Raw genomic sequence first — 16,409 nt, 5'->3', positions numbered from 1 at the left:
GGGGTCCCAGATAACTAATATTTATTGAGCATTTACTAGGAGTCAGGGATTTGTTCTCGGCCATTATCCCGTTTAACTTGTACAACAACCATATGAGGGAGAAACTGCTTTTTCCCATTTCAAGGAGGAGAGGGAGGCACTGGGATACGAGTACAGTAATTCTGACTCCACGGAGGATTGAGCAGGCCAAGCTCCCGTTCTGAAGGTTCAAACCCGGGAGATCTCCAAATCTCAGCGTCCAATACATCTGCGGAAGAACCATTTGGTCGGGAGCAGGGCCTTCCCCTTCCGAGCGCCCTGTGCCTTTAAGAGTCGCCCCCTCCCGCCCGCCACGCTCCAGTTTCCCTCCCGGGCACCCAGAGCATCACCCCGCCCCCCGTGTCTGCAGAGCCGCACCTCAGCCCTTCCTCCCCGCCCCACACCCTCCGGCTGGGCTCTCTGCCCCCACCCGCCCGGTGGTGGGTGAGGTCTGCTTCCAGGCTCTCACCCTCCGCCCTGCACAGTGCCCACTACACCCCAGCGGAATGCCACTTTAGAGACTCTGATCCCGACCCCTCCCAGCTCCTGATTCCGAGGGGCGAGGCCTCAGCGCCCCCTCCCATCGCCCGGGGCCCATGGCGCCGTGAAGGTGACCTCCCCCGGGGGCAGCACACCGCCCACGGTGCCCGAGCGGGCTCACACGTGGTGAGCAGGGAGCGCGCAGCCCCTCCCCTCCACGCGCCTCGAGCGAGCGTCGCGGACACGCCCCTTGGCCTGGCTCCGCCCCCGTGCCCGCGCACGCTTCTTCAGACTCGGGAGGGACGTCGCGCCCTAGTCCCGCAACCGGCTGGTTGCGGTGTGGGGTGGGACCTGGGATGGGACACTCCCGCATCCTCGAACCTCGCCTGAGGACTGTGAAAAGCGGAAAGTCAGCCCTACTCAGGACCCTTGGCTGGTAGGCGAGATGCGCCAGCGAGAGGCGCTGAGCTGGGAAGAGAGAGCTGGGACCACGAGCCTGGGATTCGAGCCCTAGTCAGCTAGTCTTCCTTGTTCCAAATCCGGAAAGCGGGCGTCATATTCCCTTCTTTCCCAGGACTCTGGTGGCGCTCCAAACGAGACTTAAAAAAATAGTCGTTGGGTTTATGACAAAAAGCATTTGTCGAGCCCCTCTGTGGCTGGACCCTGTGTGTACTAGGCAGGGCCTACATCTATGAAACGAGGAGTCTGTCCCTTGAAGAGCTTTCCCGATCCTGAGTCCCCCCACATTCTGTTCTGGGATGGTTCAGAAAGACGCCTCCAAAAGAGGAGGGGGCGGAGGTCCCACCTGTCGGCAGGTGTCACTGAATAAGCTAAAATTTCAAAGGCAACGTGGGGCGGGACAAGCTTTCGGAGGCAGATGGGAAGCACGCTCCGCGTTCCCCCACCCTCTTTCCAGTCCCCAGCCTAAGAAAAGAAACCGACCTCATCAGACACCCTCCAACCCAGCCGCGAGACCGCCCAGCCCCGCAGCCCGAGCCCCGCCCCGCCCCGGCAGCCAGCGATTGGGAGATGCAAATACCAGCTTCTCTGCCCAGCAACGGGTGACGCGCCGCCCGGGCGCGAGGCGTGGCCCGGCCGCAGCCCAAGCGGGCACCTCGGTGTTTACACGGGGCGGCCCCGCGCGCGCCGCAGCGGCCCGCAGACGGCGAGGGGGAGGGGTGGTGCGCGCGCCGGCGGGGCCGCGCGGGGAGAAAGACACTGGAAGGCGGCGGGGCGGGCCGCGGCGGAGCAGGAGGCTGCGAGGAGAGCCCGCGGGGGCCGGAGGGTGCGATTCCTCCGCCCCCGCAAAACAATGTGCAGCGTGCGGCAGGGCGCAACTTGCCGGAGGCGGCGGGGGCGCGCCGAGCCCGCCTGAGACCGCGCCGCTGACCTTCTCCCCCCCGCCGTCCGTTGGGCCCGAGCGCCCAGCTCCTCGCTCCCCAGCTCGCGGGGGCCGGGCCGAGCTGCGGGGCGGGGCCGCCCCTCCGTCGCTGCTGCCTCCTCCCCCACCCCCAGCCGCGGAGGATGCGGACGGCCCCCGGCGGCGTCTAGCGGCCCCGGGCCCAGGCGCGATGGTGCAGCAGCGGGGCGCGAGGGCCAAGCGGGACGGCGGGCCGCCGCCCCCGGGGCCCGGGCCGGCTGAGGAGGGGGCGCGCGAGCCTGGCTGGTGCAAGACGCCGAGCGGCCACATTAAGAGACCGATGAACGCATTCATGGTGTGGTCGCAGCACGAGCGGCGGAAGATCATGGACCAGTGGCCCGACATGCACAACGCCGAGATCTCCAAGCGCCTGGGCCGCCGCTGGCAGCTGCTGCAGGACTCGGAGAAGATCCCGTTTGTGCGGGAGGCGGAGCGGCTGCGCCTCAAGCACATGGCGGATTACCCGGACTACAAGTACCGGCCGCGCAAAAAGAGCAAGGGGGCGCCCGCCAAGGCGCGGCCCCGCCCCCCCGGCGGTGGCGGTGGCGGCAGCCGGCTCAAGCCCGGGCCGCAGCTGCCTGGCCGCGGGGGCCGCCGAGCAGCGGGCGGGCCTTTGGGGGGCAGCGCGGCGGCGCCCGAGGACGACGACGAGGACGACGACGAGGAGCTGCTGGAAGTGCGCCTGGTCGAGACCCCCGGGAGGGAGCTGTGGAGGATGGTCCCGGCGGGGCGGGCTGCCCGGGGACCAGCGGAGCGCGCCCAGGGGCCGTCGGGCGAGGGGGCGGCTGTCACCGCCGCCTCCCCCACTCCGTCGGAGGACGAGGAGCCGGAGGAAGAGGAGGAGGAGGCGGCGGCGGCGGAGGAAGGCGAAGAGGAGACGGTGGCGTCGGGGGAGGAGCCGCTGGGCTTTCTGTCCAGACTGCCCCCCGGCCCCGCCGGCCTGGACTGCAGCGCCCTGGACCGCGACCCGGACCTGCCGCCCCCCTCGGGCACGTCGCATTTCGAGTTCCCGGACTACTGCACCCCCGAGGTTACCGAGATGATCGCGGGGGATTGGCGCCCGTCTAGCATCGCCGACCTGGTTTTCACCTACTGAGCCCACCGTCAGCGGGGCGCGCACGCCCCCAAACCAGCTGTTTACATACAGGAATCAGGTATTGGGGCCCCTCGGAGGCCGAGGCTGGCACCCCATCTCCCGCGCAGCCTCCCCCCCTCCTAGACGTGCCCATCCCCCTCAAATCCAGACATGCCCCTCCCCCGCAGACACACCCCAAGGCAGCCCAACCCCCACTCTTTCCCTGACATCCAAGCCCCGCCCCGTCTTGCCCCCTCCCGCACAGCCACCAGCAGCCAGCCCCCCTCCTTTACACCTCACGTCCACTCCTACAGACCTGCACCCCTCCCCCACCTCGCACACGCCCCTCCTCGTGGCCGGAGGACACGCCCCTGCCCTTGCTCCTGAATCCCTCCGCCTTCGCCTAGCCCGCCTCCTCTCTTGTTTAGGGGGGCGCTGCGGCTGAGCGGCACTGCGCGCTCCTCCCATGCCCCCTCCTCCCTTTCCCCGAGCGCTGGGGCCCGCCCCCTTCTCGCGCATGCTTAATACTTCTTGGGAGGAGGGGGCCGGTCCCAGTCGAACCGCACGTCTCTGTGGCCCGCTCCGGGAAGAAGTGGGGCGGGTATTGAGCGATCCTGAGAAATCTTTTGATCCGGGAGCCGCGGCTTCTTTTCAACCCGACGGGGCGTCACTGCCTTAATGGGAGGAGCACTAGGAAGGGGGAGAAAGAGACTAGCTGGCCCGGAAGGGTTTGGTTTGGAGCTTGGAACTCTCCCTGGTGGCATACCCTCTTTTCCTTGCGGGGTTGCCCAGACTGACGTGCACCTCCTCCTCCCCCCCCCCCTTCATCCCCGCCTGCACACACACCGCTAGACTGCCTCCACAGTCTACTTTGGTCCCAGAAACCTCCCTTTTCTTTCCCCCACCTGGGAACTGGGAATAGGGTCTTCATCTGGAACTGCACCACGAGAGGACTGCCCAAGAAAACTCCGAACCAAGGCATTTATCAGTCTATTTGGGGACAGGGTTCTTGCTGCTCCCCACCGCCCTCCAAGTGCCCCATCACGTCAAGGCACACTCCCAGCCTGGGCTCCTCCCTACGCGCACCACTCCTTTCTATCACTCAAGTCCTGTGCCCACAGTGACAGTATTCAGTGGGAGAAACTGAGGCACGTTGGTACAGGGTGGGGGGTGTTGAGACTGAGGCATGATAGCAGCCGGCGTGGCAAGAAGAGCCCCACTTTAAACAGCTGGTGAGAGAGACTATGGACTGGGCCAGTGAGACCGAAGGGAGGGTCAGTGTAGTGGAGGTGTGCCGTTTGCGCCTGTTTTTCCATGTGAAAACTCGGGATAGCGCTGCTGTCTGAGGAGGTTGTGTTCAGTTCCGGGGTGCCCTCGGGGACCCTGCCCCCTTGCTCCCCAAGTCTCCGCTCAAGTCCCGCCCCTCCGGCCTCGCCACGCCCCCTTCTGCCCTCACTACCTGTATCTCACCGGCGTGTGTTCACCCTCCTGGGTGTGCACACACTCTCATTCACACACACACAAATCTCAGGAACAAACGGTCCCAGAGTCCTCCTGGACCCCTGCCCAGGGTCTCCGCAGGTCTCTGCCCCACGCGTTCCCGTCGCTGACAAAGCCACCAGCTGCCTCCTTTAAGCTTGGTGCTCCGGCTCTGGGCCTTTCTCGCGCTCTCTCTCTCTCTGTCTCTTTCTCTCTCTTTTTCTCTTCTTTTTTTTTTTTTTTTTTAAGAAAAACAACAACAACAAAAAGACAATGAAAAAACCCAGAAAACGTCATGTGAGTGAAGAGATGTCACTGTCTGTGGTCTTGGAGAACTAGTCTAGTAGCTGAGGGGAGGGGTCCCTCTGATCTGGGGCACTGGCACCCACAGCAGGACTCCGCCAGTCTGATGCCAGGACTGAATAAAGTGTATTTGCCCCGACCTTGCCCTGTGGTTCTACATGTCTCTGCCTTTTCTCAACCCTCCCCCAGACAGTTTGCCAGAGGGACATCCATGTGACTTAGCACCGTGCAGGAAGAGCAGGGGGGTCCTCTGGCTCCCTCTAGCTCAGGCCTCCCCGGTCTTCATTAAGGATGACAAACTCATCCCTGCAGGGCCAGGCATGTGACATAAATGAGAGAGTCTGGCTCGACACTGGCTTCGTGACCTACCTCAAGGCGGGCAGCTGTTCACCTCAGGCCAGTCGTGACCTTGTGGGAATGCGGCCCACAGGGGGCAGATTGTTCAAGAGAAGGTAGAAATCTGGATGTTTCTATGAACATCTCAATTGCAAAATGAAAGCTGACTCAAATATTTTTAAATCCTTGTGGACCGAATGAAATAAGCATGCCAGGTATACCTGGTGGGGGGGGGAGGGCAGTTGGGCCCCGCCCTTAATGAGAAGTGAAAAGGGTCGGGCCACATTGTCTTGGCTCAAAAGCCCCCGTACGACCACCACTGAGCACCTGTGTGACCTTGAGCAAATTCACTTCACCCTGACTCTTCTTTTCATGGGAGTAACATGAGGACGGTAGCAATACCTGCTTCAGGGTGAAATGAAGTTCGAGGTGAGAAGCATTTAATAAGATGCTTCCCAAAGTGTATTACTCCATTGTCCAGAGGAAACAGGGTCAGAGTGGCGAAGCAACCTGTAGGAGGGCCTGCAAGCAGCCAAGGTCAGTCAGGGCCCCACATTTTGGTTCTCTCTCTCCTTGTGGAGCTTTCTGTCAGGGTGCTGCCTCTCCTTCCCTGTTTGAATCTGCAGATGGTGTTAGGTTGTCCGCTCAGGGCCCCCAGTGGTGGGGGGGTTGGCCCCGGTGTCTGGCACATAATGGGCCCTCACTGTAGATTTACTGAATAACTAAAGAAGAGCAACGGCAACCACAGCGGATACCTGTCCTTGAGATTCTTACCAGCATGTTTTGGAAACAGGAAGGCCTTTCCAAAACTTTCTTCCCCTGACACCCCTCCCCCTAATCCCTCCACCGCCAGATCTAGTGAATTCCTAAGGTTGAACAGAGCCTGTTTCCCCAGTAAGAACCAAGGCCAAGTGTGCAGACCTCATTCAGAGAGGGTGTTTGGGGACTGAGATACCCACAGACAATTTAAAAGACTATAGCAGGTTTGGGAGGGCTGGGTTCCTACAGAAAGGGGGTCTGGTTGAGGAAGGTGCAAAAATTATAGTGACCGTTCTCTCTCCGCCTCTGATTGAAAGCAAGATGTCCTCCCCCCCCCAAAAAAAATCCTCTAGGAAAGAATTGAGAAGGTGAGAAAGAGCTAGGTGCCACCAGAACCCCCTTGAAGGAAGGACTTGCCTGGCTGTGAGAAGTTATGGTCAGTGGATAGCCTCCAGCTGCCGAAAGCCCCTTGACCCAGGGCAGCCTGCATCTGGTGTCCCAGGGAGATCAGGTATATAAACAAACGCCTGGCCATTTTGGTTCAGGGTGGGGGCCCTCACCTCCCCCTTCAGACACCCACCCAGGGCCCCTCCAGGGTGGCCAAGGCTTTGCCAGGCCTGTAGTGCAGTTTGACCCCCTGTACCCCATCCTGCTTCCTCCCTCTTCTTTTCACAGGTGTTTATACCTAATAAATATCTTGCACCCCAGACTCTGTCTCAGCGTCTGTTTTCGGGGAACTCAGTCTGCAACGGAGGGTGTGAGGGGGTCAGAGGGACCCGCAGCTGGGCACTTCTAATGGCCCTGACCTCTGGAGGGGTCTCTTCTCTTCACACGGGCCGGCAGCCCCTGCCTCAGGGCTGCACCCTTTCCAGTGGGCATCAATGAGAAACTGCAGCCTCAGCCTACCTGTGACTGCAGATCCCTCCCCTGGTCAAAGCTGGAGAGAGGGAGGTGGTCAGTCTTCTTGTCCTTCAGAATGCCGTGGGTGGGTAAAGTGCCTGGCTAGGGATAGCCCTAGATCGCTGTGGCACCTTGGGCAGGGCTCCTTTGCAGGCCCCAGTTTCCCCATATATAAAGTTTTGGAGGGGAAAGTAGGAACAGAAGAGAGACCATTTATTGTTACTTAGTGCTTCCCATTTCAGAAGGAAATGGATTCTGACCTGGAAAAGGTGGGGAGAGACCTGCTTATGTGGACTCTGGGGACACCTAGAGGCTGAAAGAAATAGGAAGCATTTGAGGGTGGGGGTGGGGTGTGTCCCACTCCAATCTCACGGGGTTCATGCAGTCATTGACTCATCCCCATGGGATCCCATACCTGGGCTATTTGAACCATCTTGGTTCCAAGGCTTTAAAAACAGGTATACGCTGAGGTGTTGGTTATCTATTGCTGGGTAACAAATTGCCACAAATGTATCAGCCTAAAATAACACACATTTATTGTTTCAGTCTCAGTCCTGTGGGCCAGGAGTCCAGGCATGCCTTAGCTGGGTTCTCTGCTCAAGATCTCCCAGGCTGTCAGCTGGTGCCACTCTTGAATCCTGAGGGCCGCTCCCAGTGTCTGTCTGCCCAGGCTCTCTCACAGAGTGGCACCTAGGCTTTTATTAAGTAAGTAAGTAAGTAAGTAGTCTCTGTGCCCAACATGGGGCTGGAACTCCTGACCCCAACATCAAGAGTCACGTGCTCTAGTGACTAAGCCAGCCAGGTGCCCCAGGGAAGGCTCTCTTTTAAAGGACTGACTTGAGGTAAATACCCAGTAGTGGAATTGCTGGATCGTACGGTCGCTCTATTTTCAACTTTTTGAGGAACCTCCACAAACAATGAATCATGGAACACTACATCAAAAGCTAATGATGTAATGTATGATGATTAACATATCATAATAATAATAAAAAAATTTTAAAAATTTAAAAAAAAAGGACTCACTTGATTAGATCGGGACCACCCAGGGAAGTCTCCCTTCTAATTAACTAAAACTCAGCTAATTTGGGACCTTAATCACATCTGCAAAATCTCTTCACCTTTGCCATATAATGTCACCGAAAATCAAGAATGACATCCATCATACTCACTGGTCTCATGCACACGGAGGGTAGCAGGTTATGTTGGGCATGCACACCATGGGGCGGGGGGAGTTTTGGAGCCATCTTAGAATTCTGCTTAACACAGCTGTGGATTCTGAAGTCCGTATCTCCAACCTGGTGTTGCCAGACTGATGTCTAGCTGCCTCCTTGTCATCTCCACTGGAAGGTCTAACTGGTACGTCAAACTTGGCATGCCTAAACATGAATTCCTGTTTCCACAGTGCTTCCAAGCCTGTTGCCCACCCCACGTCTTCACATCTCGTGTGACTAAAAGGCCAACAACCTGTTGGTCATCTTTAGCTCCTCTTTTCCCCCATAACTTCATATCCCTTATCCCCGTTGGCTCTGCTTCCAAAATGTGTCCTGTGTCCTATCATTTCTCACCTTTTCAATGGCCACCCTCGTGGTCCCATCCACCGCCCCCCTCCCCCGCCCATCTCCTGCCTGGTGTCCTGAACCAGCCTCCTCACTGGACTCCTTGCTTTCTCCTTTGCCTCAATCACAGTCTTGTCCACGCAGCCAGAGGGATCTGGTTAGACTATAAATCAGACTATGTCCCACCTCTGCTCAAAACCCTCCACTGGTGCCCATCTTATTCAGACTAAAAGCCAAAGTCCTCAGCATGGCCTGCAAAATCCTATGTATTCTAGCTTGTGGCCCCCTGTGGGACTCCTCTCCTATTGCTTTTCCCCTCCCTTGCCATACCGTAGCCTCACTGGCTTCCTTGCTGTTCCCTAAAACTACCAAGCACATGCCCACGTCAGCCCTTTTGAATAATCAGCCCTTTGCTGTTCACTCTGCTGGAAATGCTCTTCTCCCAGATACCCACAGGGCTTATTCCCTCACTTTTTTGGGTCTTGGCTCCAACGTCACTACCTCAAAAAGGTCTTCCCTGATCATTCTTTTTTTTTTTTAAGATTTTATTTATTTATTTATTTATTTATTTATTTATTTATTTATTTGATAGAGAGAGACAGCAAGAGAGGGAACACAAGCAGGGGGAGTGGGAGAGGGAGAAGCAGGCTTCCTGCGGAGCAGGGAGCCCGATGTGGGGCTCGATCCCAGGACCCTGGGATCATGACCTGAGCCGAAGGCAGACGCTGAACGACTGAGCCACCCAGGCGCTCCTTCCCTGATGATTCTTGTAAAGTATCATACACACACCCTTACGCTATCCCCTTACTTTGCTTTATTTTTCTTAATAGCATTTATCACTGTGGTATTTATCATATACAATTTGATATTGTATCTCTCTCTCTCTCTCTAACTAGTATGTCAGCTTCACAAGGAAGGAATGGCTTCTACATTGGACTCCTTGCCTTAGCTCATTCGATCACTCATTCATTCACCCATTCAACATTTATAAAGGGTCTGCTTTTGCCAGGCTCTGTGCTGGATGCTGGAGTACAAAGGTGAAAAAGACAGACGTGGCCTGTCTTCACTGAACTCACAGTCCCGAGGAGGAGAAAGACACATAAACAGGGGGATGGAAATGCATTGATGGAGGTGGACAGTGGGGCTGGGGGCACACAGAGGAGGCACTTAATCCAGACATGGAGCAGGGCGTGGTCAGATCACTTCCCGGAGAAGGTGATATTTAAGCTGTGACTGAGACCTCAGTAGGCTGACGTGGTTTTAGAACACGGCTACAAGTTCTTTGACATTCTTTCCATAAATTTCCTTCCTCTTGAGTCTGGGCTGGCCTTCATGATCCACTTGTAACCAACAGAATGTAGCGGAAAGATGCTGTAGGTTTCTACACTGAGCCACCAAATAAGAAGTCCAACACCCCTAAGATCGTCATGCAGTGAAGAAGTCCAAAACATGTGGAGAGACACCACCTAGGTGCTCCAGGTGGTGCAGGCACCTGCTTAGGTGCCAGACACATGAGCAGAGGAGGCTCCAGGTGATTCTAGCCCCCAGTCATTCAAGTCACTCCCAGCTGAAGCAGTGTCTTCCCAGCTAAGGTTCAGCCATCATGGAGCAGAGACAAGCCAGCCCCTCTTTTTTTTTTTTTTTTTTAAGTCATCCCCTCTTACCCTGTCTGAATTTTTGACCCACAGAGTCCATGGTCGTAATGAAATTGTGGTCATTCACACTATTAAGTTCTGGGGCAGTTTGTCATGCAGCAGCTATAACTAGAACAATAAGACTAAGCCGATTCAGAGGAAGGAAAAAGCTTCCTAGACACCAGTAACCTGCAAGTGGGAAGACTCGGCAAGAGACAAGGGCATGGAAGGGAGTTGGCTGTGGCTGGAGGAGGTGGTGGGGAGAGAGGAGATGGACTGGCAAGGACGGGAAGCACCTGGAGGGCACTGGGACCTCGTCCTGAGACTCCACACTGCAGCCCATGGGCTCTCTTTAAAGATTTATTTATTTATTTATTTATTTATTTGAGAGAGAGAGAGGGCGAGCATGCATGGGCGCTCGTGTGGGGGAGGGGCAGAGGACGAGGGAAAGAGAAACTCAAGCACGCTCGGAGCTTGAGCATGGAGCTGGCACAGGGCTGGATCTCACGACCCTGAGATCACGACCTGAGCTGAAACCAAGAGTCCGGCGCTTAAAGGACTGCACCACCCAGATGCCCCCGAGCCTAAGGGGTTTTTTGAAAACAAACATGACTGGGGCGCCTGGGTGGCTCAGTTGGTTAAGCCCCTAACTCTTGGTTTCGGCTCAGGTCATGATCTCAGGGTCATGAGATCGTACCCCACGGCCAGCTCTGCGCTCAGCAGGGAGTCTGCTTAGGATTCTCTCTCCCTCTCCCTCTGCCCCTCCTCCTGCTCTCTCTCTAAAAATAAATAAATTCCCTCACTCACCACTCCAGCCACACTGGCATCCTTGAGTGAACTAAGCACATCAGGCAAACTCCTATCTCAAGGCGTCAGAGCCTTTGTACTTGTCTGTGTAAAAAGAAAAGAAAACAAACGTGACTACCTCTGAAAACCTTTCAGTGGCTCCCCATTTCCTCAGGATGAAGGTTAAGATTCTTGGCCTGGCATTCAAGGCCTTTTACAGTTGACTTTTTTATTGTTTTATAGACTCTTCTTCAGCTACCAGCTCTTCCCTAAAGCTTGGCCTTAGCCATGCCAGGTCATTCCCCAAGACAATGCCCTCCTATACAATTTGTCTTTGCTCTTGTTGAGTAATTAGAGGGAATTTGGACTAATCATCTTGCCTTTTGAGGCCTTAGTTTCCCCATCTATGCAGTCAGGTGGTTGGACCAGGAGTGTTTAAGAGCATATCCAGTCTGGCATTCAGGGAGCCTATGAAAAGGGGGGGGGGGAAGCTGCTTGCAGCCAAACCTGCCTATCTAGCTTCTTTTAGGTTGCCTAGCAATGGATGCCAAACATCTCCCCCATTCTAGGAGGTTTCTTAGCAACCCAAGTTCTCACCCTCAGTTGTTTTCAGGGTTTTCTGTTAACTAAATGAATGTGAAGTTCTGTTCTTTCTCTTCCAAGAAAATCTGCAGCCAAACCTCTCTTTGGAGACCTGGATCTCATTGGCCAGAACTAATCACATGGTTTTGTCTAACTTCAAGGGAACTGAGAAATGTATGTGATGCACATGGGAATTTGGTGAGCAGTCTATGTCTCTACCACAGTGTTTAAATAAAACCTCTTTGACAAGGCGACAGATGAGCAGAGGTCTGAATAAAGCCAGAAGCTAGCCATGCAGATATCTGGAGAAGGATCAATAAAAGCAGAGACACAGACAAGTACAAAGGCTCTGATGCCTTAAGATAGGAGTTTGCCTGATGCGCTTAGTTCACTCAAGGATGCCGGTGTGGCTGGAGTGGTGAGTAAGGGAGTGGAGGAAGAGGAGATTATGGAAGTAAGTAAGGTTGTGGGGGAGGGGCAAGCATAGGCGCTAGTAAGAACTGGTTTGGGGGCGTCTGGCTGGCTCGGTCTGTTAACCGACTGCCTTCAGCTCAGGTCACGATACCAGGATCCTGGGATAGAGTCCCACGTCGGGCTCCCTGCTCAGCAGGGAGCCTGCTTCTCCCTCTCCCTCTGCCAGCAGTTCCCCCTGCTTGTGCTCTCTCTCTCTCTCTCTCTGTCAAATAAATAAATAAAATCTTAAAAAAAAAAAAGAACTGGTTTGGGATAGTCATTGCTGCGTAACAAAGCATCTTTCAACTTAATAGCTTAACACTTTTATTATGTCCCATGATACTGTGGGTTCGAGGGATTCAGTGGGATAGTCCTGCTGGTGTGATGTCATCTGGGGGCTCAAGTGGGCGGACATGTCCGAGATGACTCACTCACACCATGCTGTCCCATACAGTGTTTGGTGCTAGCTGTGGGCTGCAAGTTTGGCTGGAGCTGTCAACCAGGGGACCAGCATGTGACCTCTCTATGTGGCTTGGGCTTCTTCGGCATGAGGACTGGGGTCCAAAAGGGAGCTTTCCAGAAGTGAGTGTTCCAAGAGGAAGGAAGAGGAAGCTGGTCTTCTTGAAAGCTAAGTCCACAGCGTTGCCTTCGCCACATTTGGTTAGTTGAAGCAATGGCCGGGTCAGCTCAGATTGAGGAGAAAGAAACTCCACCTGCCATGAAGGGCAGAGTGACAAAGAGTTTGTGGCCATCTCACCACAGTTTTCTCCTTTCGGCCTGAGTAAGATGAGATGTCATTAGAGGGTTTTGACCAGGGAATGAGACTCCCCTATGAGAATCTGATTCATGCTCGAAGGATCACTGTGGCTACAATGTAGAGAAGAGACCACTAGGGAGCAGGGCAAAAGCACCAGGTGAAAGGGGATGGATAATGGGTGTCTGAGATGACACTCATGCTCAAAGTCGGGCCCTGGCAGCAAGGTTTGTCCCACCGACACCTGACTGTCCAATATGACGACCACTAGCTGCATGTGGCTATTTAAACTTAAGTTTAAAGTAATTAAGGTTAGGGGGCACCTGGCTGGCTCAGAGGGTAGAGCGTGTGACTCTTGATGTCAGGGCTGTGAGTTCAAGCCCACATTGGACATAGAGCCTACTTAAAAATAAATAAGTAAATAAAGTAATTAAGGTTCAATAAAATTTAGAATTCTAGTCATCAGCTCACTAGCCACATGTCAAATGCTTAATAGCCAAATATGGCCAGTGGTTCTGTTCAAGCTGCACAGATCTAGACCATTCCCATTTTTTTTATTTTTTATTGTTATGTTAATCACCATATATTACATCATTAGTTTTTGGTGCAGTGTTCCATGATTCATTGTTTGTTCATAACACCCAGTGCTCCATGCAGAACGTGCCCTCCTCAATACCCATCACCAGGCTAACCTATCCCCCTACCCCCCTCCCCTCTAGAACCCTCAGTTTGTTTTTCAGAGTCCATCATCTCTCATGGTTCGTCTCCCCCTCTGACATACTCCCCTTTTCTTCCTCTCCTGTTATCTTCTTCTTTTTCTTTTTTCTTAAAATATGTTGCGTTATTTGTTTCAGAAGTACAGAACTGTGATTCAACAGTCTTGCACAATTCACAGCGCTCACCGTAGCACATACCCTCCCCAATGACTATCACCCAGCCACCCCTTCCCTCCCACCCCCAACCACTCCAGTAACACTCAGTTTCTTTCCTGAGATTAAGAATTCCTCATATCAGTGAGGTCATGTGATACATGTCTTTCTCTGATTGACTTATTTCACTCAGCATAACACCCTCCAGTTCTATCCACGTCGTTGCAAATGGCAAGATCTCATTCCTTTTGATGGCTGCATAATATTCCATTGTGTATATATACCACATCTTCTTTATCCATTCATCTGTCGATGGGCATCTTGGCTCTTTCCACAGTTTGGCTATGGTGGACATTGCTGCTATAAACATTGGGGTACACGTACCCCTTCGGGTCCCTACATTTGTATCTTTGGGGTAAATACCCAGTAGTGCAATTGCTGGATCGAACGGTAGCTCTAATTTCAACTGTTTGAGGAACCTCCATACTGTTTTCCAGAGGGTAGACCATTCCCATTTTTGCAGAAACTTCTATTAGATAGCATTGGCTTAGTAAACCTTCTCATCTCTTACAGGGTTCTATGTCTAAAATCTTTTTTTTTAAGATTTTATTTATTTTATTTGAGAGAGAGAATGAGAGAGAGAGAGCACATGAGAGGGGGGAGGGTCAGAGGGAGAAGCAGACTCCCTGCTGAGCAGGGAGCAGGGTGCGGGACTCGATCCCGGGACTCCAGGATCATGACCTGAGCCGAAGGCAGTCGCTTAACCAACTGAGCCACCCAGGTGCCCTATGTCTAAAAATCTTTAACTACAACGTCCCACACTCTGACCTCAGGCTCCCTTTCTTCCCATCTACCTATTTTTGGACTTCATTGAGCTCCTCCGTCTGGAATTCCTGTGTCTTCTCCAGATCCATCTGCTCTCCTCCTGAGCTGCCTTGGCATCCTTCCCCACTGAGCCAGGATCCATCCTGAGGTTCATTATGGGATCTGTTTTCTCCTCAGCTCTCTGCATCCCATTCACCTCCCCCCCGCTTTCTGCTCCACCTATCCTGGAGAACCCTCACCAAGGAGCTGGGGTACCCGCAGCCTCCTGCTTCATTCCCATTTCTCCGGACACTGTCAAAGAAAGTCACAGCCATGCACTCTATTGTCTCTGCAGATCATGGCCTCAGAGCCATCAGAGCAAATTCAGATTCTGCCACATTGTGACTGAATGACCTCAGGTGGGTGACCTCAGGCAAGTGACCTCATAAGATTATCCTGAAGACAAATTATGCTGACACATAGTAAATGCTCAGTAAGTAACATCTGTCATCACCACCACCATCATTATTATTGATTATTCCAAATCTTTACCACACTTTGAAAAGATTGTGGTAAAATTTACATAACAAAATTCATCATTATTGATAGTACATTCACAGTGTTGTGCATCCATCACCACTATCTAGTTCCAGAATATTTCTATTGCTCTAAAAGGAAACCCATGAAGCAGTCACTCCCCATTCCCTCCTTCCCCCAGCCCCTAGGAACCAGTAATCTGTCTTCTGTCTCAGATGGATTTTCTGACTCTGGCTATTTCATATATACGGAAACATAAAATATATGGCCTTTTGTGTCTGTTTCACCACCCTTTTTAAGCCTCCTGTTGAACTAAAACCTTCCTCTTTCTTTTTTTTAAATAATTTACATTTTAAGCAATTGCTACACCCAACATGGGGCATAAACCCACAACCCCAAGATCAAGAGTTGCATGCTCCACTGACTGAGCCAGCCAGGCACTCCTAAAACCTTCCTCTTTCTTAATAGATGATGCTTCTTGTTTTTCTCCAGAGCATTCAATTTATCAGATGTCTTGTCACTCAACTCCCTGCCCTCCTGACCTATAAACTAATGCAACAATAATAGTAGTAGCAACAATCATTTGTTGAGGTCTTACTCTGTGCCAGGTGCTTCACTAAGGGTCTTATGTGCATATCTCATTTCCCTCTTATAACCCCTCTGAGAAGCAACCACTAATAATATCTCTAATTTATGGTCAGGGAAACAGAGGCTCAGAGCAGTTAAAGCATGCATGTAGCGAGTGGCAGAACCAAGATTCAAACCTGGATCTGTTTCATGCAGAATTCAACTCATAAAAACCACACTGTATCTCTTCTCAGTGGCCACCCTCCCTCCTTCCCCCCGGGTCTCAGAGGATACGGGATCCTTCCTGTGCTGGCACAAAGCCCATTCCTCCTGTAAATTTGACCTCATCCCTTCCCATCACCTCTGGAACCTCATCCATCCCCTCTCCCATTATCATCAGAGCTGAAACTGATCTAAACAGTTGTGGACTGGAATCATCTGGTTGCTTCTTCACTTGTCTGATGCCTGAATTGGGATGACTCAAAGGCCAAGTTTAGCTGGGACTGGTAACTTCATGTGGGCTCTCCATGTGGTTTGGGCTTCCTCACAGCATGGCAGCCTCCAGGTAGAGAGACTTCTTCCATGGCTCCTCGGGTCACCAAGAGCCAGAGTTCCAGGGGAAGTGCGTGTCCTTTTATGTCCTAGCCTTGGAAGTTGGAGCATCACTTGCCCCATGCAGTCATCAGCTAATTCAAGATACAAAGAGAGGGTATGGAGATCCCATCTCTCTATAGGAGAAGTGCTAAAGAATTTGTTGCCATGTTTTAAAACCAGCACAGGTTGTTTCCAGTCTTTTGCTATTCCTGTAGTTCATTTTACCCCCTAACATCTCTTGGATCCATTCATTTCTCTGCAAGCCTACTAGGCCACGACATAGTCAACTCTGATATGGAGGCTCCTCCCTGATCTTTCTGCTGCCACTCTGGAGTGTTCTATCCTGTTCTCCTAAGGGATCGGCAGCCAGAGGGATCTTTTCAGTGTGCAATTCAGATCACATCCCTCCTTCCAATGCTTCCATGGGTCCCCACACCTTGAGTTGAACTGCAAACTCCTTACCTTGGCTTACGAGGCCCTGAAAGGTCTGATGTATGCTTGCC

General features: G+C 53.2%; 1 protein-coding gene across 1 annotated transcript; it reads left to right on the top strand.

Annotated features, from left to right (window-relative positions):
- The first annotated feature begins 1,595 nt into the window (after positions 1–1,595).
- Positions 1,596–6,565, top strand: SOX12 (SRY-box transcription factor 12). The gene has a single exon (XM_027623949.1). It carries the CDS (start codon positions 2,070–2,072, stop codon positions 3,012–3,014), a length of 945 nt encoding a protein of 314 aa, XP_027479750.1. The 5' UTR covers positions 1,596–2,069; the 3' UTR covers positions 3,015–6,565.
- Positions 6,566–16,409: the final 9,844 nt, after the last annotated feature.

Source organism: Zalophus californianus, chromosome 8 (genome assembly GCF_009762305.2).
Source record: "Zalophus californianus isolate mZalCal1 chromosome 8, mZalCal1.pri.v2, whole genome shotgun sequence".
Lineage (NCBI taxonomy): Eukaryota > Metazoa > Chordata > Mammalia > Carnivora > Otariidae > Zalophus > Zalophus californianus.
Note: the sequence above shows the minus strand (reverse complement) of the source record. Positions and strands in the feature narration are given on the sequence as shown.

Excerpts from the sequence above, each read along its gene's own strand:
- SOX12 (XM_027623949.1), top strand. The coding sequence starts at position 2,070 with ATGGTGCAGCAGCGGGGCGCGAGGGCCAAGCGGGACGGCGGGCCGCCG.